This window comes from Hyalella azteca, unplaced genomic scaffold (genome assembly GCF_000764305.2).
Source record: "Hyalella azteca isolate HAZT.00-mixed unplaced genomic scaffold, Hazt_2.0.2 contig10021, whole genome shotgun sequence".
In the NCBI taxonomy this organism is placed as follows: domain Eukaryota; kingdom Metazoa; phylum Arthropoda; class Malacostraca; order Amphipoda; family Hyalellidae; genus Hyalella; species Hyalella azteca.
Genome location: NW_025940074.1, coordinates 104,564 through 131,588, shown reverse-complemented (window position 1 = coordinate 131,588; position 27,025 = coordinate 104,564). Strand labels below are relative to the sequence as shown.

The 27,025-nt window shown below is 36.9% G+C and overlaps 3 protein-coding genes across 9 annotated transcripts in view; 1 reads left to right on the top strand and 2 right to left on the bottom strand.

Annotated features, from left to right (window-relative positions):
• Positions 1 to 995: 995 nt before the first annotated feature.
• LOC108674209 (40S ribosomal protein S24) lies at positions 996 to 10,639 on the top strand. Its single transcript, XM_018162143.2, has 5 exons — positions 996 to 1,077; positions 8,695 to 8,763; positions 9,068 to 9,277; positions 9,857 to 9,970; positions 10,474 to 10,639. Exons 1-5 carry the CDS (start codon positions 1,075 to 1,077, stop codon positions 10,474 to 10,476), a joined length of 399 nt encoding a protein of 132 aa, XP_018017632.1. The 5' UTR covers positions 996 to 1,074; the 3' UTR covers positions 10,477 to 10,639.
• Positions 10,533 to 20,574, bottom strand: LOC108674202. The gene is made up of 4 exons (XM_018162132.2): positions 20,023 to 20,574; positions 16,400 to 16,468; positions 12,163 to 12,252; positions 10,533 to 11,512 (listed from the first exon to the last, which is right to left on the bottom strand). Exons 1-4 carry the CDS (start codon positions 20,572 to 20,574, stop codon positions 11,450 to 11,452), a joined length of 774 nt encoding a protein of 257 aa, XP_018017621.2. The 3' UTR covers positions 10,533 to 11,449.
• A 2,382-nt stretch (positions 20,575 to 22,956) lies between these two features.
• The window catches only part of LOC108674456, a 39,720-nt gene continuing 35,651 nt past the window's right edge, over positions 22,957 to 27,025 (bottom strand). For all 7 annotated transcript variants that reach the window (XM_018162440.2, XM_018162456.2, XM_018162448.2 and 4 more), the window contains 5 exons: positions 26,348 to 26,422; positions 25,798 to 25,905; positions 25,113 to 25,253; positions 24,522 to 24,704; positions 22,957 to 24,073 (listed from right to left, as the gene is read on the bottom strand). In XM_018162440.2, the coding sequence (XP_018017929.1) occupies positions 23,904 to 24,073; positions 24,522 to 24,704; positions 25,113 to 25,253; positions 25,798 to 25,905; positions 26,348 to 26,422 (677 nt within the window). In that variant the 3' untranslated portion in view covers positions 22,957 to 23,903. The remainder of the gene's footprint in view (positions 24,074 to 24,521; positions 24,705 to 25,112; positions 25,254 to 25,797; positions 25,906 to 26,347; positions 26,423 to 27,025) is intronic.

Here is a 27,025-nt window from a genome sequence, read left to right as displayed (position 1 = left end):
TCAGCAAACTCGCCTGCGAGCTCGAATGCAAAACCTAACTTAATTTTCAACTCTGGCACTCATAACTCCGTTAATTATGAACGGATTTTATTCAAATTTGAAATATAAGTAGATAATATCAGTAACTGGCGGAGGGAATTTTTTCAGATTTTTACATTAATAACTTTTTTGTTAATACGGAAAACCTAACTTAATTTTCAACTCTGGCACTCATAACTCCGTCAAATATGAACGGATTTTATTCAAATTAACAAAAAAGTTATTAATGTAAAAATCTGAAAATAATTCCCTCCGCCAGTTACTGATATTATCTACTTATATTTCAAATTTGAATAAAATCCGTTCATAATTAACGGAGTTATGAGTGCCAGAGTTGAAAATTAAGTTAGGTTTTGCATTCGAGCTCGCAGGCGAGTTCGCAGGCGAGTTCGCTGAAGTGTCGAATCGGTCAAAAAGTGTCGAATCGGTCAAAAAAGCGTGAACGTTAGCGAGGGCTATAGCATGGGAACGCTCTATCTTTCCAATAAGCATGGACTTAAATAAATGGTTTTACATGCTCATCTCCCATTAGCGGTAATTTCGCCCCCATACCCTTTGAATAAAATATATATATATGTAGAGCGCGTGCAAACCTTATTTATTCTGACCCGCTCACTGGGTCAGTATAGCTTTATTGCTCAATGAATTTTACTGTATTTTCATGAAAAAGAGGAAGGAAGTTACGAATATCTTTAGTTGATAATTGATGTTCATAACAGGTCTCGGTACCACTAATTAAAATGTAATCAATATATCAAGCCCAATTGGCATACAATGATGACAGAACAAAATGCACACTTTTAAAATTATAAATTTTATTCTTCATCGTGAGAAGTATACGTAATCCCTTATCAAAATGGGATTTAATTTCAAATTTAGAGAGAAATTTGCATTCACCCGTTCATGGAAGTAGTTTGCATTGGTGCGCTGTAGATTGAAAATGGTGAACCATTTACCCGCCGCACGCTGCTTAGTCTTTTGTTGTTATGGTGGTGTGAATTGCAGTGAGCGGAGTGAAACGTAAAATATTTAAATATGGTAGGTATATTTGTGTTCATATTTAATACTTGCTGCAGGTTAAATCAAATTTTTTGTTATAGTGCAATCGAATGTTTATTTATGCGCGTATTGTGGAGTTCTCGTGAATTCTTTAGCTATGAAGTGTGGCCGCTCGGCCCAAGGAGTGCCCAAAATCAAATCCTAATTCCTGAATAACTGGAACTGTTGAAGTGTTGACAACTAAATATATGTAACTCACATGCTCAAACAACTGTTGGCTTGATTCCCCACATCTTTCATTAATGGCTAAATACAAAATCAGAGTTTATTTCTAGCCCAAAGTGGCACTCTGTAGAATCCCTGCCAACCAAGTACCTAGCAAATAGACAAAAGAAACTTAGAAAGTTCTTGAAAACAAGATGGTGTCATGCTTATTCAAGTATTTTTGTTCATTTCCAAATAAAAACCCAATCAAATTAAGCTAGCCCATACCAGTTGGGTGAACTTATAAATAAAACTAAATGCCTACCATGCGATGAAGCAAAAACTGCCTGTATGCATTTTGGATGCTTTGTTCAGTTGTTGTCATTGTGATCCATCCATGGTTTGTGCCCATACCTACTTATGTTTGATAATCCTGGCATCCATGATACTTTACTGGTCAACTTGATAGCCTAGGACTCAAATAAGTACAAACTTGAGACTTGAGAGTTGAGGATGAGTCTGAAAATAGTCTTCACTTTGACTGTTTGACACAATGTCTGCCATCAATATCAATTGCAAGAGTTAATTTAAGGAATGTCATTTTGTTTATTCATGCTGCTGCTGGATTCTGCAGGTCCCAACATGGTGGCAAAGCAGAGATTGGACCAGCAAAGTAGGGTAAACGCGGTATATTCAGACATCGTGGGTAATTCCGACATATATTGAGCTTTGTCTTCATAGTGGCAAAGCAGAGAGTTTTTTAGACTCTCCCTCAAGTTCATTTTTGAGTCCTATAAGTAGACCAGTAAAGTATCATGGATACCAGCATTACCTTACATAAGAAATTGGTTTAAGTCTTGAGTAAATGAGGAAATTAAAAATGAATTGATTCTAAAAAATCTCTGGTTTGTCACCATGTTTGTCTTAGTTTCACGCATTTATTGATGGTTGAAATAGTGACGTCATACCTTTGCATGTCAAACTATTGCCAAAACACTAGGTTTGGGCTGTCTGGAGGGAAAATGTTGAGATCCAAAGAGAGACTGTGCATGCCACCCAGTGAGATCATCGAAAAATGCGTCAAAGTTGATAGGGTAAACGTGGTATATTCCGACACATTAAGGACGCATCGAGAAAAGAAAAACTATAAAAAAAACGTATATGTTACGTAAGTTCTGTTGCCTTCACATGACTCTCAAAACACTTCACTATGCGTCAGCAACGATGAAACGTCACGAAATGTTGTCATATTTATTAAAAAGCCTTTAGAATGGAAACCTACCAAATCCCTATATTCCGTCACTTTGTGTGGCAATATTCGACACGTGGTGAGTACTGAGTCGTATTGCATCAGCGCTTCAAATTTAACTGGTACGTATTGCTGACATCCACGTGTTTGAATTCCGTTTGCTGTGTGAGCTGTATTGGGATACAACACGGCTTTGAATTAGAACACTAACGAATATTGAACTCTACTTAATTACGTTTTAATTAACAGCTATTAGCTTTTAATTAAGCAAATTTCAATTTTTGTACAAAGCTTTGAACGATCTGTGTGTGTCCAATTCAAGTTGTGTCGGAATTAGTTTTCATGTGTCTAAATCCATCTCTCAACTTAATCATCTATTAATTTATTTACGACTTGAAATCAGCGAATACAAGTATACTTAAAGGATTCCTAATATATTCACAGACGTATTTAAAAGTCTCAAACCATAATATTCTTCCTGTAAAAACAGTTATTCACTATTTGGTAGAGCCATGTCAACTGTCAAATTTGACACATTTTTCGATGATCTCACCACGTGGCATGCATTGTCTCTCTTTGGATCTCAATATTTTCCTACTAGATGGCCAAGACCTAGTGTTTTTGCAGTATTTCGACACACATTTTCATGGTAATATTGTATCATAGTTACGTCATTATCCTGTATAGCTTGCTGCAAATGTATGACGTCACCATTTCAATCATCAATGAATGCATGGAACTAAAACAAAGCTTAATATAAAGGAAAAGCTGGAGAGGTGACGGAATTACCTACGATGTTGGAATATACCGCGTTTACCCTAGTTGACCTTGCTCTACCAAATAGTGATAAACTGTTTGTGTAGAAAGAATATTATGGTTTGAAACTTTTAAAAATGTCTGTGAATATATTAGGAATCCTTTAAGTATACTTGTATTTGCTGATTTCAAGTGGTAAATAAATTAATAGATGATTGAGTTCAGAAACGGATTTCGACACATAAAAACTAATTACCACACAACTTGATTTGGACACACACAGCTCGTCCCAAGCTGTGTGCAAAAATTAAAATTTTCTTTATTAAAAGCTTAATAGCTGTTAATTTAAAGCCTAATTAAGTAGTTTTCAATATTCAATAGTGTTCTAATACAAAGCCGTGTTGTATTCCAATACAGCTTGCACAGCGATCGGAATTTGAACACAAGGATGTCTGAATTACGTATTAGTAGAGTTTGAAGTGCGGCCGGAATTCGTCTTGCAACGTGCTGAATTTAGTCACACGCAGCGTCGGAATATAGGGATTTGGTAGGTTTGCATTCTGAAGGCTTTTAGATAAATATGGCAACACTTTGTGACATTTCATTGTTGTTGTTTTGAGTCACGTAAAGCAAACAGAACTTGAGTAACGCATATGGGTATTTTTTATAGTTTTTCATTTCTCGATGCGTCTTTAATGTGTCGGAATATACCGTGTTTACCCTATCTTGGAGACCAGCATTATCATTCACAAAATATTGATCTAAATTTTGAATAAAGGAGAAATTAATAATGAACTGATTCTAAAAAATCTCTGGTTTGCCACTACTGTCCTAAAGTGGAAAATTGGCCAGAAGCCACCTGTGAACTGGACAAAAACACCTGTGTATCTGGCCTGTTTCACCCATCCCTATGGGCCTATTTTGACCTGTATTTTCCAAAAATGTTCTCTGAAACAACCATTTTAACCCATTACAGTAGGCAGGGTGCGTACCAGTTATGGAAAACCTGGAAAGTCATGGAATTTGATTTTTCATTTTCCAAGCTTGGAGAAAGTCATTGGGTTTCATTTTAGGTCATGGAGAGTCGTGCAACAAAAGGCATTTTGATTTCCCTTGTTAAGGTTGATGTTGGTTACATGGCCAGGACCGCAATGAAAAAAAAAAAACAGCTTGCAGTCTAGAAGGCAAGTGCACTGCAAGTTCTCACTTTCAAAGCAGCAGGTATCTGACATTGAAACAATGTTGATTATTGGTTGATATCAGGTTGAAATGCTGAACAGCCAAAATTAAATGTCCAATCAACATAAAAATCTGACCAAAATTAGAACTGATATAAAACAACCTTATTTCAACGTTGAAACAATATCAATATTGGCACGTTGAACATTTATTTTTAAATGTTCATTTGATGCTGATTTCCAGTTGAAATGCTGAACAACCAATATTAAATGTCCGATCAACATCAAAATCTGACCAAAACTAGAAAGGACATAGAATAACCTTATTTCAACGTTTAAAAATGGTTGATATCGGTGCATTGAATATTTAGCTATTTACCAGCATCAGGGTTGGCGATTTTTTTGATTTTTTTAAAAAAATCAAAAAAATCGAAAATCAATGATTTTTTTTTATTTTTTCATGATTTTATTGATTTATTTGATTTTTTTGATTTTTTCAACTTTTTTGTCTTTCTGAAGTGTTATTTTTTATGTTGCAATTAGCCTACTAACAATAACAGTATATGGATCATAATGGATGGCTAAAAAGGGCTCTTATTGCCTTCAATAATGGCCAACATTACCTCGCCATATGTGTGAACGTGCTATAGAAAACTTCCGAAAACGACCCCAACAGTGTGATGCAGCTAACAAACCCCATCTTCCTGATATTGTTTTCAAAACATAAGTATTTTAAATGGTATGTTATGATAATCTTGAGGAAAAAAAACTTTCTTCTTTATGTACCTCCATTACTCTTTTATTTTGCCTCAAAACTGTTCAATCAGTTCTGCCCCACCCTGTATAAGCTAGCTAACACATTTAAAGTGTATATTGTAATCAATATATAACAAATAGTCAAATAGTTAAAGACTACTTATAGGTAGCCTTATAAGAATTAGCTAAGCTGCTAGCTATGTACAATGTATTGTACACTTGATGCCTCTGTACCAAAAACATTCAATTTATTGGAACCTAATACACACTAAAGGCAACAAGTTTATGTACCAATTTGTCATTCATAGTACATTTATACTAAGCCATGAATAACAATACCTCAATATAAATTAAAGACTGCCGCTCAATATATTTAAATATATGAAAAAATCAAAAAAATAAAAAAATCGAAAAAATCAAAAAAATCATGATTTTTTTATAAAAAAATCAAGTGATTTAATCACATGATTTAATCATTTTGATTTAATCATTGCCAACCCTGACCAGCATGAAACTAATGTTATCATACCAACATTGAAATACATTCCATTGAACATTGAAATTGAACATTGAAACATTGAACATTGAAATACATACATATATATTGGTGTAGTTTGGCAGAAGTTTCTCTTTTATGCAAGTTTGATTGAAGACCAGAGCATGCTTTTTATTTACAATCTTCTTGTTAGTCTTTTCAATGATTCAAACCATATTTCTAGCTGGAGCCGGGAGATCGAAAAGCAGGTTTCTGAATGACATTTTAATAGATAACGACGTTTCAAAAATGCAATTTTCATTATCAAGCTGGTGAAGGTTTTACAACACTTGAAGTTAAATTTTGGGAATGACAGAAGTACATATGAATGGTATAATGGATTCAATTTAGTAATTGTACTGTTGTATTGACACTGTTGACAAACTGTCTCACTTTGCTTGTTAATGACAAGAGATTCTCTAACACAGATTTGGATGGTGTTATGTGGTGAGATGTGCAACTTTAGAGACGAATCACAACATTGTAGTAAAATGAACACACTGTTTCAAGCATTATCAACTTCTGATTGACTGGACACTTTGGCATGCCATTCTGTCAGAATGCACCTACAAGAAGCTCTGGAATGTAGTGCAGATGCTCATGCTCCTGTCTCGTGGCCAAGCCACAGTTGAAAGAGGGTTTTTGTTCAACAAGGAAATCATGACACAACATGAAAGAGCAAACATTGGTTGCCCTGCATGCTGTGGTTGATCATGTTGCACAAGTTGGTGGCCTGGACAAGATGATCATCACCAAGAAGATGCTGCTTGCAGCTGGCAGTGCCAAAACAGCCTACAATAATTATTTGACAGAAGAGAGAGAGCAGAATGCAAAAGCCTAGAAAACCCCAGAAGGGAAGGCTTTGTTGGATGAGCTAGATAAACTGAAGAAGAAAAGGCATATGGAGGAGGGGCCGGGGTCTGGAGGGCATCAAGGTGCTTGAGCAAGGCCCTTGATACTGTTAATGCTGATGTTGCCACAGCTCTCGAGTGGCTGAAAAATTTGGAATATTTGTCTGAATTTCTCCAAAATTGTGGTAGAAAGCATCATTTTATTTTCATGAGAGGTTATGGCTTTATGCTAGGGCAATAAAAATAGGTGAAATTGACTGCATTTCACCTGTAAGTACAGACATTTTCATCTCATTCACAGCAACGGGTGTGAACCATAATAACAATTTCAACTCTGCTAAAACAACAGAAACAACAAAACTGAACCAGATCTATCTATTCTGATCAAAAGAGATTTATAGTCAACATGTGCTCATCAACCCCACAAATTGTAGTTCTGACTCCATCAGGAATCCCATTCTGAATTTACTAAGAAATGGCAGGTATGAACAATTATTTCACAGGGGATTCCATGAAAATTGTGAAGTAAATAGGCTGCTGTTTGTTTTTCACTCAAGAAATTGGGAAAAGGCCATGGGAATGGGTAAAATTTTCCACTCTTGGGTGTTCTTGTTCAATGGACTGGTGGCTTCTGTCCAATTTTCTAGTTTAGGCTCTGACCCAGGGTGCAATGATTAGGTGAATATTTAAAGTTACTTGGTAACACGTCAGCTTCAAAATTGGTTTTCTTCAGATCTTGCCAACACAGTTTGTATTAATAAACTATTTACATGTATTTTTGTCAAAAAACAAATCTTCAAGGTTTATGCTGTTCTGGTGATAATTCTTCAATAGACCTGGCAACACGTTGGGCCCAAACTTTGATATTAGCAACACAGTTACCAAACTCAGCAAGATGGGTTCTGATATTATATATGCAGTTTTAGTGATGACAACATAGCAGTGAGCAATGCAAGATAGGGAATTTGAATGGCATAAATGTTGCATCTCCAAAGGGACACATGTTTGATATTGTTGATATCTCGAGGCTCATTGTGCTTCTATTGCTGTATGGTGGCAAACGATAAACTTTAGTTAGGTAAATGCAAATAGACTTGCAAAAAGTACTAAAAACAAATGTTGAAATTTAGTTTTGTGATGATTCCAATGCATGATAGATTTTCAAAGGTGATTTAAAAAAATTACTGGTGAAAATAGTTTTTTTTCACTAAAGGAATTGGGAAGAGCCATAGGAATAGGTGAAATTGCTCAGTTGCTTGGTTTTTGTCCAATTCATTGGTGATTTTTGCCTAAGGTCAAATATATCCGAACCCCAGAACATATAGGGTTTCAAGTTCTATGATGGAGTAGATTGACTTAGGTTGCTGTCAACTGGGGTGACTTAGGCCACTGGGGGCGACTATGGCCACACCTACAACAGGGACGAATGGCAGCAAAACAAAATAATGAATGTTGGCCAAAGTCACCCTGGTGGCCAAAGTCACCTCAGTCACTTTGCATAATGCTTATTATTTTGTTTTGCTGCCATTTGTCTCTGTTGTAGCCTTGTAGGTGTGGCCAAAGTCACCCCAGTTGACAGTAGGTACCTATTTTGGACAGCAGATTGTTTGAAATTAAAAAAATAATTATTTGAGGAACTAATATCAAAGTCGACTGCAAAGTAAAAGGATTGTTAGATCCAGGATTGTTGTATTTTTTTTCACCTGACTTCAACTCATCTAATGCCAGTAAATAAATATTCTATTCATGCCAAGTATTTTCAACATTTAATGAAAACCCTTCATTATTGATGAAGTGTGGCATTTCATCAATCTTGCCACATCATGGTAGAAACCAAAACTTGCAAGATGCTCAGATTTACTATTGATTAATAACTTGCCTGATAATCAGCCTCCTAGTTGTTAATTGTAAATAAATTTTTATGTTCCTAAGTTTTTATTGTTTGCTAAACATTTTGCATGCCAGCATCCTGATGGGAAGGTTCATCAATCAAAAAGTGAAGGCTTTTATTTTAGCTATATATTTTCACTTGGATGTTACACGTTGTGTCTTAGCCCTCTATCAACAAATGAAAATAATTAGTTATCTCTTGTGAATCTATATTTACATCGTATTTTTTATGTGCAGGCCCGCACCAAGGCTACCATTCGTACCCGGAAATTCATGACCAACCGCCTGCTGTGCAGGAAACAAATGGTGAGGGAGTAAAAATGAACTGCACTAAGCAATATATTGAATTAATTAATATAATGCTCTTGCTGCTTGATTCCATTTTAATTGGTCTAAGTGATGAATATGCATGATGATTTTATTTTGTACATTGGTCATATTGTAATTTTAATCCCAGTAGAGTTTATATTTTTAGAAAGTTGAGATGGGCGATGCCTTCTTGTGACGTAGTTGAAAGGTTTTATTTTTCGTTGATGTTTGGAATAAATTTACTTTGTTGACGCGATATATATGTATGAGAAACATTTGCAAGTTTTGTTTTTTAATGCAGGTTGTGGACGTGCTCCACCCTGGACGCCGTGTTGTTGCCAAGACGGAGATCCGTGACAAACTTGCCAGAATGTACAAGGCATCAAAGGACACAGTTTTCCCATTTGGGTTCCACACTAAATTCGGTGGTGGCAGAACTACAGGTTTTGCTGTAATTTACGATTCATTGGGATATGCCAAGAGATTTGAACCCAAATACCGCCTTGTCCGAGTGAGTTCAGTGTTTCCTAGGTGCCAATTGCATACCGCTTTTACACGGCTAGGTTATTTGAAAACTATAGTTTTCATTAAGTTAGTGACTGATTTGGTGAACTATATTTTTTAATTCAATATTGGCAGTGACTAGCTGGCTGTAAGCTCAAGGGAGAGTATGAAATCGGATCTTATATACCTATTTCGTAATAATGAATTTCGCCGAACCCAGTATTTCTTTTTGCTAATAATGGTAGTTTTTTTTTGTCAACGCTGCTAATGCTATGTTGTTTGTGATTTGCTTACCTAATCGCAACAGTTTGAATTTCATACAATTTCTGAAGTTGTTGAATGAAACGGTGAATATTTTCCACTCTGATTAAATCTTATGCTGTGAAATAACGTTTGTGCGCATTAACTACGCCAAGCAAGTGTCAATGTGAAATTGTGAATCTCTATTGAAAGGAGCCTTTAGGCGTAAAACCATAGTTGACTTTACATAAATTGCTGAATGTGATGTGTGAATGTGAGATTACCTTGTATATTTTTAATGTCACTCTGTTTTGTGAGAAACTAAAATGATTTACCCCGCTGGCAGGCCGGGTTAATTGAGGTCAAGAAAGTGGCCCGCAAGCAGCGCAAGGAACGCAAGAACAGGATGAAGAAGGCCAGAGGTACTGCCAAGGCCAAGCTCGCCTCTGCCACCAAGAAGGTACGTGGTCAATTCATTCATTTACTGGAGTTTTTTTTATGGCCATGTTTTCCACAGGCGTTCCTTTTTTTGCCCGACTTCTAAATGCCATTTTATTATTCTCTGAAATATTTGTTTTTAATTGGTTTGTTTCATGAAATACGAAGCAGATTCCCGGCTTGAATATCCTTTAAAATGTCGCCTCTTTCAGGATGGCGTTATTTATGATTTAAATTCGACCTTTTTCACAAAAACGAATATTATCACAAAATTTTTATCGACAATAATAAAATCATTCTGTTTCATTATGTATGCTTCTTCTTTTCCTGAAACATTACCTAATTTGAATAATTTGTTTCGATTCTTCCCTCTTCTTTTGTTAACATGGTGTTGAATTGCCCATCATTATTTCTTGATAGTTTTCATTCATTCACTAATCGTGTTTTATTTCAACTGATTTCCAGCCTTGCTGGCGAAAATTGATATTTGATACATGAAGTAATGTTATGTTTCTTTCTTTGCAGTAAGCGGCGCCTCGGCTGCAGTAAAGGAAAAAAAAATACGTTTCTCATTTATCCTTATGACATTATCCTGAGATTTATAACGCTACTAGGAATCATTTTTCAGTTGAAATTTCGAAATTTTAGAGGAATTGATAATTTTGTACCAAATTACACATACTGAATGTTGGAATCACCGAGTAGATTAGTTATAGTGTTGAAGGGACAAGCTGACCTATGTATTCGACTTAGAAAAAGTATCATATAACAATTGAAAGCAAAGTATGCTGAATCATGCTACAAAATGCTAAGACTCCATCTCAGTCATACTCCCGCTATTCGAATGGCTATTCTATTCTACATTATATGAAAAGCTTGCTGTTGCATACATTTGTTCTACATATATATACCCCCTACCTTGAAGTGGACGAATTATTTTGAGATGCATTTGTCGCGGACACGAGAGTAAAGGTGCCACTCTTGGAACAAGCGCATCCGTCATTCCGAGACGTAATACTAGAAGACGAGTTCTAGGTATTGTATTGTAGCCTCGTATGATCTCGGAAATTGTTGTTACGAAATCAACTATTTTGGCTGGGTCAGGCTCGCTAATTTTTGTACAGAGTGATAAGTTGGCAAATGCTATTGAACCCTTTGTTCGAACACTACGGTTTACTATTATCTTGATTTTTCATACACAAGTCATGAATATTTTTTTATACTAAAGTTTCAGGACCACCAATGGATTGGCCTACCCGTCTAGCTAACCTAAAGACTACGGCCATGCCTGTTAAGTAATAATCGTTTTTTTACTAGCGTCTGATAATGGGAACAATGATCTTAATAGTTGAGAATGTCGTTTAAAGTCGTGCTCTAAATAGCGTTTCCACAAGTGGTTAACAGTTTCGTTGTCATCCAAGAAAGGCGAATGTTAGCATTGTTCAGTGAGGAAAAGGCTTGGCTGGAGAGTTGAAGATTGCTGTCGTTGGTTGAACGCTGATTAGCTGGAGCCTCCGTAGAACTGGATGAGAACCACAAGGTACGTCACCACCGTGTTCACAACCTGCATCAATGAAATGAAGTATGAATACCACTAGCAAAACGTGACCGTCCTTGAATATCTTGTTGTAGAAGATGGCGAAGTCGATCCTTTAAATATCGTGCCCATTTTGTTGAGTACGATTTCACGCTTTCCGAGTGGATCTACAATTTATAGCTCTGTAATTAACAACAGTATAACCTGAGAAGTAAGAACAAATAAAAAGTGTTTTTGGAGACTCAATTCCCAGTTCTAATACAGTAATTGCGATATGATTTGTAGGATCTAATGCTGAATTAAATTGTTAACTATTATCCATCGTGTGAGTCATAATTGCAGTCAGGAATGTATTCACTCTACACCACACAAACTTCGTTCAGGTTCGTGTACGTTTTATACGCCGTACGTTTAGCAGCTCCTCATAAGAAACGAGCGTATGATAATTATACAATACACCTCAATGTCTATGATTGGGACGTCATGAGTGAGGACAACATTTTAATTGAGCTTCGTTACACGTTCGATATCATGTAAATTTTTCTTTCACGGGACGTAATGAATAAACAAGTTATTGCGCGCATTACTTATTACTTAGATTAAAGCCGCGCAACTCGTTCACAAGTCCGCCCCCAAAAAAGACTCGAGTTTGTCGTTATGCTGCACTGGTTGCTCACCGTGGTCGCCATCCCTTTGTTGAGCGTAAAGAATCCTTGCCCCTCAACTTGAGCGTCCAGCCTGTCCACGTGATCGATCAAGGTTGTCATCTGCGAAACCAAGAAAACTCGTTAACAAGGGTTATCGGACTCGTATGTATGAAAGTTTTTGTAAATGATCGGATAAAAACATTACTACCGCATAAACTATGTCGCAATCAAATTTGTCTCCAAATTGTTGGAACTCGATAGAGACAATCAAATTCCCGACAACAATAATATTAACTACGGGTAAGAAATCCTTCACTATAAATACAACAAAGGGTAAACGCGTATCCACAATAGTACGTGTCAAAAAGATATGAAATAAGATTTAAAAATTTGAGTGTCGAATCCCAAGGTATCACTAGAATTAGATTTAAGTATAAAAATTTGCTTGCGAATTTAAGAAAAACTTAAATTACATTTGAAGTTAGTTTTTCTTTCATTTTTAATTAGGTGGTTAGCTCGGCGTTGCCCGGGCGGCGCGACAATCTCTTTAATATTTAAATCATATTACCTCCTAATAAACCGTTCAAACTCACATTTGGATAGAACGAAGAGCTCTCCAATCAACTCTTCTTTCAAGATATGATGCAAAATTTTCTTATTTACAACTTAAAAAAATTAATTCCCAGTTGTATATTATTCCCACACGAAGCGTATCGTGGAAACGGTTTGGTTACGAGTTTGGATAAAAATATATTAGATTATCCAAGCGAATGACAACGTTTTAGTGGAGTAAACATGTTTCATTGTAATACTGGGTTGGATTTTAAGAACTTAAATTCAACTGACATAAACTTGATTACGACTTTGTTGAAAAAATTATTTTAATTCCAAAACCCGGAGTTAAATTATATATTTTTCAAAGGCAGGTATTGAACATCTCTTTCTATAGGGTAACATGTGGCAGCGCGCCCATCCCTTTTTTTAAACTAAAATTTTGATAAAGTTTTAATTGATACGATGTAGTTCATTGTTTTGTTTAAAGTTGCCACTAATGAGGAATGTATGATGTGAATTAGAAGGCTATAGAGTTATTCAATTTCTAGTGAAAGACTATATTGTAAAAAGTGTCAAAATGGGCCCATTGCCCCACTCCTGGGGCAATGGGCCCATGGGCATGGGGCAAGGCGTCCACCCCTAGTCCCTCTACCTCAATTGCATGTTTTTTTTTTGTTTTAAAGATGATGAAACAACACCTTACAGTTTAAAATAGGAAAAATGTAATAAAAAATATTAGTACATTCACTCATTTATTAACAACTAGAAAAATTATATAACTTGAAAAAAATATTTCCTTCACATAAAAATCTATATCCTTGACTTTAAAATTATATCCATGCCATAAAAATTCATCATTGACATGAAAAAATGTATCCTTGACTAGAAAAAATATATTTACTTGACAAAAAAAAAACTTCGTTCCAGTTTCATCCAAAATCCAGATATTATGTGCAGGGAATTCGTCGTACTTGATCCTGATTTCAGCCAAGGATGTAGTTATCGTACCTAAACAAAGAATTCCAGGTTGCTTTATCTTGCCGTCTTTGGGCCGTCGCAACGTTTACTTGGCAATTTTAACTCTTGGTAATTTGTCATTCATAATTTCCTCCAAAACATTCTAAAGTTCAGTTTAAGAATAGTTGGGTATTTGGTCTTCCTTTTATAGTTGCGCATATTGTTGTAAGGGTGAAAGAGAGATAAGAGGTCATAAGTACGCAGAATTAGAAACTAAAACCTGCCGCCTTGAGGCGGCAAATAAAAAAAATCATACAATATGAAATGTAATTTGTAATTCAGAGAGCTAGTCATTGTTTTGAAGCGCTCATTGAGACAAATTTAAAGATGTATAACACAAGACTTCACAGAGGGGTATTGAGCCCCCAATGGGCGCTATGCTCCGTGACACGCGTGGGCCCGTTGCCCCACTAGGTATCATTTCAATTTATATCGTGTCAACATTTTAGTTTAAAAGCTAATAGTCTAAACTTGATCTCGAAATTATCCCCGTAAATAATAATTTCAAAATATAATTCACAGTACTTTCAAAAGTTTCATATAGAGTAATTGAAAACAATTTTTTTACGACTGCAAAAAACTTTTATCTGGGCTAAAACAGTTATTGGCGAGTAATTTATCAACGCAAACTCTTAGCAAAACGTAGAGCCGTACACTTCAGCCCAGTGAAATTGTCGACTGGCGGTAGAGCGCACGGACCAATATCTGACATACTTAGCGGGAAATCCGCTATAGGCCCATGACCCGCAGTGGTCCCGTTGCCCCATGTTATCCTATCCTTATATTCCATTTCAAGTTAATTGATTTCAAAATTATTATAATAGTTGTTAACAGCAAAATCTCAGTCAATATATATACGGCAGCAACAGGGGATCACTTCCTAATATTTGAAAAGTTTTTTCAAGAGTTGAAAATACTCATTCCTACAAAAGAATTTATTTCACGAGAGAATATTTTGTGGCCTTGTGGTTATATCAGTCCTACCGTTAGAAGCCGTAGAAAATATTAAATATCCTGGTATACCAGTGAAACCAAAATTGGATCTGCCACGTTGCCGATGCGTATTTGGCAGTGCTGAGTCTCTCATGGGCATTTTTAGCGCATTTTCTCATTTATGGAAAAAATGCACTATTGTGCTCGCCATGTCCGTCTGTCTGTCTGTCTGTCCGTCCGTGATTTCACGTTTTCGTCAACGAGAAAATGCGCTTTCTGTCATTCACATGCAGTGAGTACTGAGTTATTTTTTTAAAAGTGGACATAGTTACACAATTTTCACCAGCAGAGACGGGTTACTCCGTTTGTCGTTAACATAAATCTGTGGCCAAAATCTGGCCTCGAAGATGTTACTGTCGTCACTGGCAAACCATCATTACACGAGTTCAGCCCTGACCCAGATCGTTGTTACTACGGTATAAAGTGCTGGAACAAAGCAATGAACTACGAGAAGAATAATCATGTCATTAACTCCCACGCTTCTCTCACAGTACCAAGTCTCACAAAATGCTAGGAATTTCAGAACAGCTTCTTCTGATTTGCATTTTGAACTAAGAAGTCGACCGACAACGGAGCCTGGCGTCAATATTCTCCGCTGGCTGGCGTGCTGACGACAGGGTTTTTAGTATCATTGTTGTTAAAGGAGAAATGAAGGTGGGAAGATTTTCTTCTTGGCCTTTGTCGGACTTGGGGAACGATGGCGAGGAGTGCATTAGGGTGGGGAATCGTGGCAGTAACTTCTGTCCCGATGGTTTCAAGTTTTCCAGTCTCAGTGGATAATTATGAAGGGAACTGATACTTTGGTTCTAAATTATGATGCGTGAGTCATAAACTCGCCAAGTGTTTAATGTCTTCTCCTAATAGACAGTCCAACTTTACCAGGATTCTTTTTAAATTATCGTACCCTTAACACAGTAACTCAGAGCTCAGATAAATAGTGTTTTTAATTATGTATTTATTTTTTATTAAATTGCGAATATATTATAGATGACGTTGCAATTAGCCGGGTTCAATTATTGCTGAGATTAAAAATCCAACACTTTAATCCTCTTTCCGGCTGTTGTATAATATTTTTTATTCTTTCTTAATGTTAAATACAGATAGGTCCAATGAAATTCTCATCAGACAAAAAAAAAACAACCTATTTCATTCCAGCTAAAAAATTAAAAGGGAATTTAATGTTATTTTAAAAATAAATTTGTATTTTTATCAAGTTTGAGCCAAGTTACATTTCTATTCATATTACGGTGTCTCATGATTCCATCACTAACAAGAAATTTTATATCAGGCATCATCCTGACACAATAGATGTTGCGGATCTACCGTTGAATAACTTTATGTACTAAATGCTTTTGTATACCAACTGCGTCAGGCAAGCGAACAAACGCAACAATATTCTAAATAAACTTATAGAAAATAAAAGATTAAGAAATGTGCGGCTAAAAGGCATATATGAAATGCGATTTATTTATTAAACTTCTTTTCACGTGGAGGGTAGCTCTAACAGCTGCGAAAGAGGCCCGCATATCTAAAGCATATCTCAATCAATCGTCAGCTAAGGAAAGATCGGGTTCCAAAGGCAGGATCCCTTGTGAATCAAGTCACGAAAAGTTCAAGAATCGGCAACAGGCCATGGGCCTATTTCTCCAACGCCGACACTTCTATTCTATTCTAATATACTTTAATTGGACCAAGATCATACCTTGTGCGTGGCAGCTTCGTTGCTCATAGCGCCCTTCAGCATGATCAGCGGCTCGACCAAAGAGCGTTTCTGTGGTGTTGCAATAAAAACTTTATACATAAGTTAGTATAATAAAAAACTTATCAATATTTATTTTATTTAATTAAAAATTACTAAAATAACAGTGATTTGTGTTTCATTGATATATTTTTGTTGAAATTGAAGAACTCATGAAAAATCATAGTTACTGAAACAATGTTCACTAATTAATATAATGAACGTTGTCCTATTAAATTTTGATTTAGCAAATGTTTCGAACATAGATCTGAAACATGTGCTGGCAAATGTTCCATTCATCTCTTCAAACTGATTTTACAAACTTGTAGTCAGTAAATCTTCGTAGCATTCTTATGACATTTATTTTATTCTCCATAATTCTTTTGTCATTGTTCCATAATTTATGACGACCATTGACACCTCGAGTGCACCCAGTGGTCCCCAATGAGCCGTACGTCCGCTGCAAAACTCGTTCCCGGACCCCTAGACCGACCGGCCCAAACTCCGATCTCCTCAACATGTCATTATCGTAAATCAAGCGCTGAAAAAGCTTCTATCGCCTACAAGATCCATCTGTTTTTAACGCATCAATCCAAAGATGTAATTCTCGAAACCTCACAAACAAACAGTGACCCAATTCTCCCCAAGACAAGAAGTTACCGCAGCTTCTTCTTGCCCGTACACAAGAATAACCAATGAAATATGGTCTCGACGTCGGGCAAGAAGTTATTAGCTCACGCTCGAGATAGACGCAGAAGTTAACTTGCGAGCAGAAAAAAAGAGATCGACGCAAAATATCCGTGAACTTCATTTAAAAAAGACCAGCATCAGAGACGCGTCACTTAGTAAGTTAAGCCGTTACCGTCACAAGACTTTAACTGATGGTGCGACCGATTAGATATGTTCGTGAAGCCACGTCGTTCAAACTGGGCCGCGCTGGCAGTCTTGTCTGAATAAAATGAGTTATTCCGCAGTTCAGGACTACAGGACCCATTTCCTGGCTCTCTGATTCTCCATCCACGCGGTGAATTTCATATTTTACAGCTCTCGTTTCGCGAGAGGGTGACGGGAAGACGCCCTAGTTCCCGAAAGCTCATTGGTTGTAAATTCAAATCCGCTAGATGCAAGTGATTGTTGGCATCGTTGTCCGCTTAAATCCGTCCTATAGTCTCGACAGCGGGAGCACTCAAGCGTGAAACGCGCCAGCTATGAATCTTTTTATTGGCTTCATTGGCATTTTTAAACGATAAAGCGATCGATATCTCAGTTGATTTACAATAAAAAAATTTAAACAACACTTCTTGATCGAAAATTTGTCGATTCGTAGATTGATTATCCTGAAATTTTTACACTATGTTAACGGTTAATTATTGAAAACACAAATTTTGTTTAATTTTGGGTCCAAAAATTCCGCCACCATTCATGAGGAGTCGTCAAAAACACTATCTCGTCAATGCTCTAAGATCTGCACTCCAAAGAAATGTTCTCGGTGCACTCCACGTCTGCGGCTAGAATCTGGATAATTGGTTTGTGCTCGTGCATCAAAACTTAATTTTGACGTCGCCAGTGACTCAGACGACACGCAAAAATCTATATCTTTATTATATATTATTCCCCATGCTATTAATTATTATAGCATGTACATGGATGATTTATTAGAGCTATTTACATGAATGGTTTATCAAATATATGTACACGGTTATTTATTAGAGCCATATTCGTGGATGGTTTTAGTCTAGAACCAAATTTTACAGCTCGCTTTGACGTTTTTGCTGATACGCTGGTCGGTCTCCTAAGTTTCAGCTGATGGATATCACGGACGAAGAGTAATCGGATGAGGTAAAAAAGTGATTGCAATAACGGAATGGGCAAAAATTAGACAAATTTTGAGACATTCTAGCTTTTTTCAAGATGGGCGAATATTGGATTTTAGGTGAATAAACTCAAAGTTTCTGTAGATTAAATTTTCTGTTTGGAGGTATCTACATCAGCAGAAATTGTTTGGTATTCGCTATCTCAAGATTAACTAATTATGGAGATTAAAGATTATCTGAATATATTAACAGGATTACATATAGTAGCCCGAAAAAATATGAGATAAAAATCCAAAATGAAAAAAATACGGTCGTTAATTAATTGAAATAAAGGTACTGCCTAGGACATCTGAGGCCAGTCGTCAACATTCGAATAGCCAATTTGTAATACTACTGTAAAAGACGTTCGGTAAACAGTGATTGGACGAGGAGAATAAATATTTTGTATCGGGCAATTAATTGTTGTTAATATAAATTTTGCAACCTTAACCCTTCAGTGGGTAAGACACCCTAAATAATACCTCTTCACGTCCCGTGTTTGTGTTATATATGATAAATTTCAACACACACATCAAACAATATATTTAAGGTGAGCAGTGGTTAGGAAAAGACCAATCGACCAGAAATGATCAGACACTTATCACTCTACACGGTTTTTACATTCATTCGAAAAAATAATTTTGGAATCTTGTCCAACCACTGATTCTATTGCCAATCATGTCTCACTAATGTTTGCGGTGTCATTAGCTTCTGGTTGCTATCGTAACTCCATGATGGGTAGCTCCTACGTGGAAGTATTACTAACTTGGTGGAGCATATAAAGAACCATTTTGCTATAAGATAACGGCGTTTTGAAATATTGAAATAGGCAGCATTTGTACTTTAAGCCACAAGATTTTAAGATTTTAGATATAAATTGTTAGTGATTAAAATAAATTGTTAATTTTTTTAAAATCAAATAGAACTTCAGTGAGCATCGGAAATTAAGTTGCTGTCTAGAGATGAAAATTTCACTCTCTGTTCGGCATTAAATCATGAATATGATATCGCTCTAAGAAATACAATTAATCCAATGATATTCAATCATTTGAAAATTTGTTAGTTTTCCTTTATAATTACTTGTGCGATATTTGACCACAGTGACCGTATATGATGAAACAGGAAACCGTGATTTACGCTCTAAACGCAACCAATCTGGAAAATTGTTCATAAGTGATTATATATTCGTATATTAATTTATAATTTTTTTGTCCGCGGGTCAATATTAATCTTGAAAATTATCGAATGCCTGGTAGATTTCTAATGTAATTTCAGTGCTCAAGTTAAATAACTTTACTATGAACTAAGCCGCAAGAAATATGTTGTTCAAATAAATTTTTTTATCCTTGAGTCATAACCTTCAAATGCAGACTGTTCAATAATGGCGGGACGTTAAAGTAATAGGTCATATCGTCGCGATGCTTTTAACAAGCTGCCAAAGCCCCGTTGTCTTGTCGCCTTCAGATCGCATCAGTGAAGAACGACTGGCCTGGAAGCCGCGCGTCGGCCGGCGAAAGTAATTGAAAGCAAACATAGAGCGTTCGTGCCGCCTGAGTCACTCATGCATGGTCGATTGTCGGAAGGAAAATTAGGATTGGAATGATTTTTAAATTCTTGTAATTTGATGACTTTAGCAAAAATCTTTTGTTTGATTATGTAATTCATTAAGTCTTTGAGTATCATTCTTTGTTATTTTGCACAGTCATTGTTTTCTCGGGAAGTTTTCAGGCTTACTTTGTTCTCGACCTCCTCGCTGTAGATGGCGCCGATGAAGATTGGGGCGATGGCCTGAAGAGAAAGAAGTCCAAAGCTCAAGGGGAAGTACCAGTCGGAATAGTCGAGCATGGAAACGATGGTCCAGTAGAGGAAGCAAATCAGCGAAATAATATGATGAGGAATAATAACCAGCATCAGAGGACCCATTATTGCCTTGAAACGTTTGATCAGCTTCACGATATCCAGAACAGCGTCCTGAAGTCGCCTGATGTCTCCGGTAACCATGTATTTGCGGGCGGTGTTGTCACAGCACGCGCTGAAATTCGTACATTCGACGATGTGGTCAAGCTGGCTTCGAATTTGGTGCAGACACAGAGAAATAATTTTTGAGTTCATTACGACCCACAGAATTGGAGTTGAGAGCGTGAAACTATAGATGACATAAACATATATCAAAGACAACATCCTACCCACACCGTCGTTGTTTCTAATGTTGAAGCGAAGCTCGTTCAGCACGTTCACAACGAAGAACAAGACATACGAGCAGCAGTAGAAGCACAAGGGCAACATTACTTTCGTCGAATGAACGCCTTTGGAAATAGTTGGGAATTTCTTTTCAAATAGCATCCAGCTGTTAAGAAATCCAACCCACTTGTTACGGTGAAGAATCGAAAGTGAGTGCGTTGATACCGCAGTGATGCTCATCACTCCTACGATCAAAATCATGACATACAAGGTGAGGTCTTTCTCATTCAACACCGAAGTTTTGATGCAGTCGTAGAATGTTGGTATGTTGAAGCCAATAGCGCAGAAACACCATAAAATCAGGCTCCTCGATGTCGCCCACTTGCTGGTGACTTTATCATAGGAAACGGGCAAGCAGCCCCAGATTTTGCTCCATCGAATAATATGGACGTAGGGCGTGGGGTAGAACGTCGGCAGTCCGCGCTCAACGTCAAACTTGAAATCCGCAACCGAGCGCGTGGGCGCCAGATTTTTCCCGCCAATCATATCTAATAAGTCCGATACCTTTGTCAATTTAATAAACTCTTTATTCTTCAAATTCTTTGCCTAAATTTCAGTAGTTTGAGCGCTGAGCGATGTGTTTCATTTATTCACAAATGACAATGCATTTTCAGGATTTCTAGTCCTCGAAAAATCTCGATGCTTGCATAAATTTACTAGACAAACGTAGAGCGAAAATGTACGTTAGCAAGCCATGCGAATAGGCACAAATTCTTAAACTCTTCGTTTTTATAGAATAGGCAAACATCAATCGAGGATTCATAAGGAAAGCATAAGAGTCAACTCAACACGAATAAATTTTTCATTTATTCTGATTTTAATTATATTCAACGAGGTTTGATGTGAGAACGTCTGAATGTTGTGTTAATTTTTCGTGTCACTTAGTCAATGCAAGAAACAAATTGTTTCATTCATGGTGATACGAATCTCGAACATTGCTGACGAGGTGTTTAGGTACGCAGGTAAAATGTGCACATGCTAAACGACACCGAGTCAAGAGACTTCCACGTGACCAGGCGCAGTGACTCGCTGAGGTTCAGAGCGGCGCAGATGTCTTCAATCGAGGAGCTCCACTGACCGACTGATGCTGAGAGCGCGTTTGGCTTCCTTAAAACGTTTCCAGCTGACCCTATAGTAGAGAAGTTTGTGAATATATTGCAGGCACTAAAATGACCTGCCCTTAAAGCGTCACAATAATTGCAGTACGGCAAAGCGTTCCCGCTCACCACTTGCGCGTCAAGAGCCAAGTTCGGCGTTTAATATCCGCTGCAGGGTGAGCTCGGAGCGCGGAAAAGCGGTGTGGGATTTGACGCTACATCGTTTTGCTGAGGAAGAGCCTGTGTTTACTTGCGAGCTTTTAGGGCAAATATTGATTCTTGGATGCACTAAGGAACTGAAACCCGAGAGCCCTTCAATCAAGCTATCGAGCTTGTCTCTTGTCCGGAGGTCTCCTTTCTTCTCGCTATTTTGCTCTAAGTTTTTCTTTGTATGAGTGCTTCTTTGTTCACCCTTACGAGGACTTCATATATTGGCTTGGATTTCCACAAATTTTCACTGCATTCAAGAGATCACAGAGAATATAGAAGGTGACTCAGTCTTCCTGGTTTGCGCGAGTAGATTGAATTTCATTATTTATTAACTATTTACACAAGTGTTTGAGTTCCATGTTAGTAAACTGAATCAATATGTTTTTGTTCAAATAAACGCAATTAAAGTTTGCAGGATTGCATAATGAAAATGAGCTAAATATTTGGCCAATCAAATCCAATTCACTGCTGAACCGAATTCACTGCAAATAACTGACTGATGCAGATTAAAAGAACTAACTCCTACTATTGAAACAATTAGTCGTTGTTTGCCGAGTTCTCACATCCTATTAATGCTATTATCAATGAATTATCATAATACACAGTTGTAACACATTCAATTTATATATGAAGCTCATTTATATTAACGCATAACCACTATTCGGTTGACGTAATTTACTCTAATTAACGTCTTCACTAATGTTAGCATAGCGGTAATAGGCGGAGTAACGAAAGAAAGAGTGGCGGTGTCGTGTGGCCGACCATTGCGTCCGTGAAAATATTCTTACCGGAACAAACCTTGTAGTAGAGGGCAGCATTCCGCCAACAAAGGATATGACTTTTCGTATAGCTTTTATTGGTGGCACAAACAGTGGAACGATTCTACGTTCCAAACCTACGTTGTTGAATAGTATATTAATTTTGTATGTCTAGCGTTATTTTAGATTAGTAACACTACTGCTTTAGCTTGAAACGAATTCTAGCATTTTTAACGCAATGCGTGTTATTACGTAGCTAGAAACTATGACGTCCAAACCCTAGTTTTCATAGTCAATTACATTTACAATGATAGCAAAAAAGAAACATGATTACAAAAATGTTTATTTCAACATATGCACTTGCTACATCTCGATACAAATGTTGTTACATGTCTATAGTCATGAGCATGAGTCTTAATGTCTACACAGTACAGAAAAGAAACTATCGCAAATGGAGGTGGTGGGTTTTTGGTGATAATTCGCTCAGAAGGGTCGTAATTAAACATAGTTAACATAATTCTAGGCCGAGGCAGTGACCGTAGCTGCTCGTAGTTTCATCCGGCCACAGGTAGGACGTCAGCTCAATTGATGGAAGTCGTAGGTATTTTGTATAAATACAGCTGCATTCAGGGAAGCGAAGAAAGTTATGCGAGAAACCCACAACGATAGACGAACGGCAGATAATAATCGAGTGATCAAAAGTAAAGAAATATTTCTTTGCTGAGCATCATCTGCAACCACTTGAACATCAGTTTTATCGTCTAATAATAATTTGGACGATAGGAAATTTATCAAATTAAATGGTGAGCGAAAGAAACTCAACCAGCCAGACGTAACTTCTATGATGGGCGAGAAAATCATTGATATGAAGCCGCAAGTTTTTACGGCTTGATGAATTACAAGCGCACGTTTAGTATTTCATAGATAAATACTATCTCTAATTTGATAAGTAGGACTGAAGATAAATGTAGTCATGTAGTCATTTGTCTCGTGCACCTATGTTTTTTCCAATTCATAGCAGGGTGAATAATTCATAGCAGCAGAGGACCGTAATCGGATTTTAAGAGAAAAGAAGATAAAAAATTTTTAAAATATAAACACTGTTCTAATTTTGCTCAATCTGACTGATAATATCTATTCACTGTACAGAAGCATATGGTGTAATTTTAATGATTATTTTATTGTGTCGAATATCCACATGTGTGAAACCTAGTATTTAGTAATTTTTCCTAAACCTAATGTCCGTACTTGGGAATATAAACGATACGAAACTGCACAGAAGCAACTCTAAAGGCGAGAAAAAAAGTCGTCATGCAGTCTTGGCGTGAGATGGTCTGAAGCAGAACATGAGGAAGAGGGTGTACATGATGAACATGATGGTGATAGCCACCGTGGCGTACATGAACAAGTTCAGTTCAGGATGTCGGAACCGATTCTTCTGCAGCCACTCGAGCACCTCTTGTTCTGCCATCAGGTCACCTGTAACATTCAAATGAACAATCACTCGAGAACGTCTTGCTCTACCATTAGGTTCTCTGTTACATGATATAACTGATCGCTTGATCATTTTTTGTTCTGCCTGTATCACATGTGACTTGTAAGCAAACAATTACCATCTGCAAAATTTAGAGCAAAAGCTAATGCTTTCACCGAAAGAATTTAACGTAAAACCATTATTTTAATTAACTAATTATGTTGAAAACCGAATGGTTATAATGTAGAAAGAAGACAAGTAATATATTTAGATCTTCATCGACGATTAGCTATAAACAGTTAGTAGAATTTGATTGAAGGGACGAAAGAACTAAGTTCAACCGAAAATATGTAAAAATTCAATTATAGACAATATAATCAATCATCCACTGCAATTATGAATCAATAATTAATAGCTCATCACAAAAATAACTGAAGGAGATCATTACCAGACCTCTGTATATGCTGGGGAAGCGTTTACGGAAGTATGCGAGCGCAGGCAGTTTGGTGAGCCCGTACTTCTTAGCGTATCTTGTGTCGCGGATCTTGACGAAGGTGATGTCCAGGGAGTCCGCATCGTCGTCGATGTTCTCGAGCTGCGCCAGCACCTCATCGCACCGGAAGCAATCGTTCTGATCTGCGGCGGACATAGGAACAGGAAAGTTGAAAATTATGTTGCATATATAAAGTATGTATTTTTATTTTATGTTGTATTGTAAATATGTAGTAAATTAAAATTATATTGTTTGTAAATATGTATTAAAACGCGTATACGTTTTAAATAAATCTGATTAATATTTAATCAATATTGGAACTAATTCCTACTTATAAGATGTATGGGGCATCGAGTAACCAAGAAAGCAAACACTTTTCGGAGCTAATGAAAACGCAAAAATAAACAGAAAATTAGACGGTTTATCCCTACGGAATGAGAGAATTCGCCCAGTTCTATATCAGCTTGTGCATGCGAATCGCCGACAAAGTCAGTCTTAAGCTAACAACAATGCTGAAGTTTTTGCAACCATGCAATTTAGAAGTAACTCACAAAAATAGACAGCAACAAAATCGTTCTCCCCGAGCAATTTCTCCAGCATCTTGCGGTTGACTTCTTCAATCTCATCTTTAATTTCGAAAGCTTCTTGAGACGTGAGCCAGGCGCACACTTTGTCCTCGTCCAGCAGGTCTCCTGGTGACACAATTCCGTCAATAATGTATAAGATATTCACTCAAAAGTTATAAAGCTTTAACTATTACATTTGCTATGTTACAGTCCCAGTGTTTGCCTTTTATTTTTCGATTGCTTCACAATTGACTAAATATTGTTGGTCGAAGATGCTGTCTACAGATATGATGTTCAACAGTTCACGTTTGTTGTGAGGGCATTTATACCAAAATTATATATTTTGATATAGATAGTGATAATGATTTTCAAATTGCGTTTTATATAAGCATTCACAAACGCAAAATATCATGAAATGTTGCCATCCTACGCCACCGCGTCGAGCAAATCTCAGACGGCCGAAATGATTTCGCCGACCCCAGCGAGCTAAGAGTCTGCAGCCATCACAAGTTAACAAGAAGCAGTGGGTGATTATGTCCACCAAGGCTATGAGAAGTAACTGTTTTATGGCATGTTTCCATCTTGGCAACATTAGTGTCAACACTTGGATCATGAATTTATTCAAATAGTTATGAACATCATATTGAAGTAGGTTTGCATTTTTATTCACCGTCGTAGACTAGAGGAATTTTTTTCCTGAAGTAGACGAGGGCGGGAGTGTGGAGGACGTTAAAGCGCTGCGCCGCCTCAGGATCGTTAATTTTCACGAAGTCGATGCCTGTGATAATACATTATTTGGTGAAGTATAGTAAAATGTCCAACATAAAGATTTAGTGTTTTGGCTTCCCTACATAGCTATTTTATTAACAATTTTGATAGATTATCGTATTTCTTTCTGATTGGCGGGGCGTAACTTTTATTCCTTTTTCCGAATTTTCTGGCCCTAAATTTGCATTCAGACTTTAGACTCAGAAATTCGCGGGTCTCCTTTTCTCGTGAATAGTTTCATGTCCCCTTGCTAACCGTGTCTCTAGCTCTACATATTTTCCCAGATATGACACTAAAATAATTTATTCCTTATTATTCTAAATGAATTGAAATCTAGCTATCTTGTGACAGTCAAGAAAACAATAAATGAAAATGAATAATAATTGCGCTAAAGCCTATTATTTATTTTTATAAATATTTATGCTGCGAGGGCTTGAATGCCTGGGCCTCACCGAACTGGTCGACCTGCTCGTCGATGTTCTCGAGCTCACGCAGGACTTGTTCACAGTCCACGCAGTCGTCGTCGTCTGCAACCACGTCACACAAACGGTTAGAATTTAGCTAATTTGTGTATTGTATAAATTACAAGCAGTTCTATTTAGGAAATAATTTATTTTCACAGTTTCTGTTCACTCACACGCTATCTTAATTAGTCAATGAACAGCTATTATTGAGATTAGTACTTTACACAAAAAGCAACTCAAGGCTCTAAACAAAAGTTACTTAAGTGTATGACAAGGCTTGACAACAAAACCACAAGCTATTGCTCAAAACAAAAAAGCATGCAATTTTAATAAGCGTGCAGGCAATGTTGAGGGTGCAAGGCCAGTGTGAATTACGCTCGACAAGGAACAACCACCCAAGGTAACCAAAATTTGTTTTCAAAATTGGAAAAACTGTGATAAACCATTGTGATGTATATGAGATATTAGTGTTTTTTCGAAATATTAATGCACTTAACTACATCAATAAATTTACGTTTAATGATAAGATGATAGAGAATATTTTGGGTTGCTAATCGAATGATATAGACCTCGGTTGTGTAGTGGAAGTGAAATAACTGAGGCCTAGGACTTCAGAATAATGCCGGTATCGTAGCTAATGCAATTTAAAATATCATGGCAATAAGG

Coding starts and splice junctions, on each gene's coding strand:
- LOC108674202 (XM_018162132.2), bottom strand. CDS start 20,574: ATGTTGCCCTTGTGCTTCTACTGCTGCTCGTATGTCTTGTTCTTCGTT. Junction 16,469..20,022: donor GCGAGGAGGTCGAGAACAAA/GTAAGCCTGAAA, acceptor GCAACACCACAG/AAACGCTCTTTGGTCGAGCC. Junction 12,253..16,399: donor ACGAAGCTGCCACGCACAAG/GTATGATCTTGG, acceptor TTGGTTTCGCAG/ATGACAACCTTGATCGATCA.
- LOC108674209 (XM_018162143.2), top strand. Junction 8,764..9,067: donor TGCTGTGCAGGAAACAAATG/GTGAGGGAGTAA, acceptor TTTTTAATGCAG/GTTGTGGACGTGCTCCACCC. Junction 9,278..9,856: donor CCAAATACCGCCTTGTCCGA/GTGAGTTCAGTG, acceptor CCCCGCTGGCAG/GCCGGGTTAATTGAGGTCAA.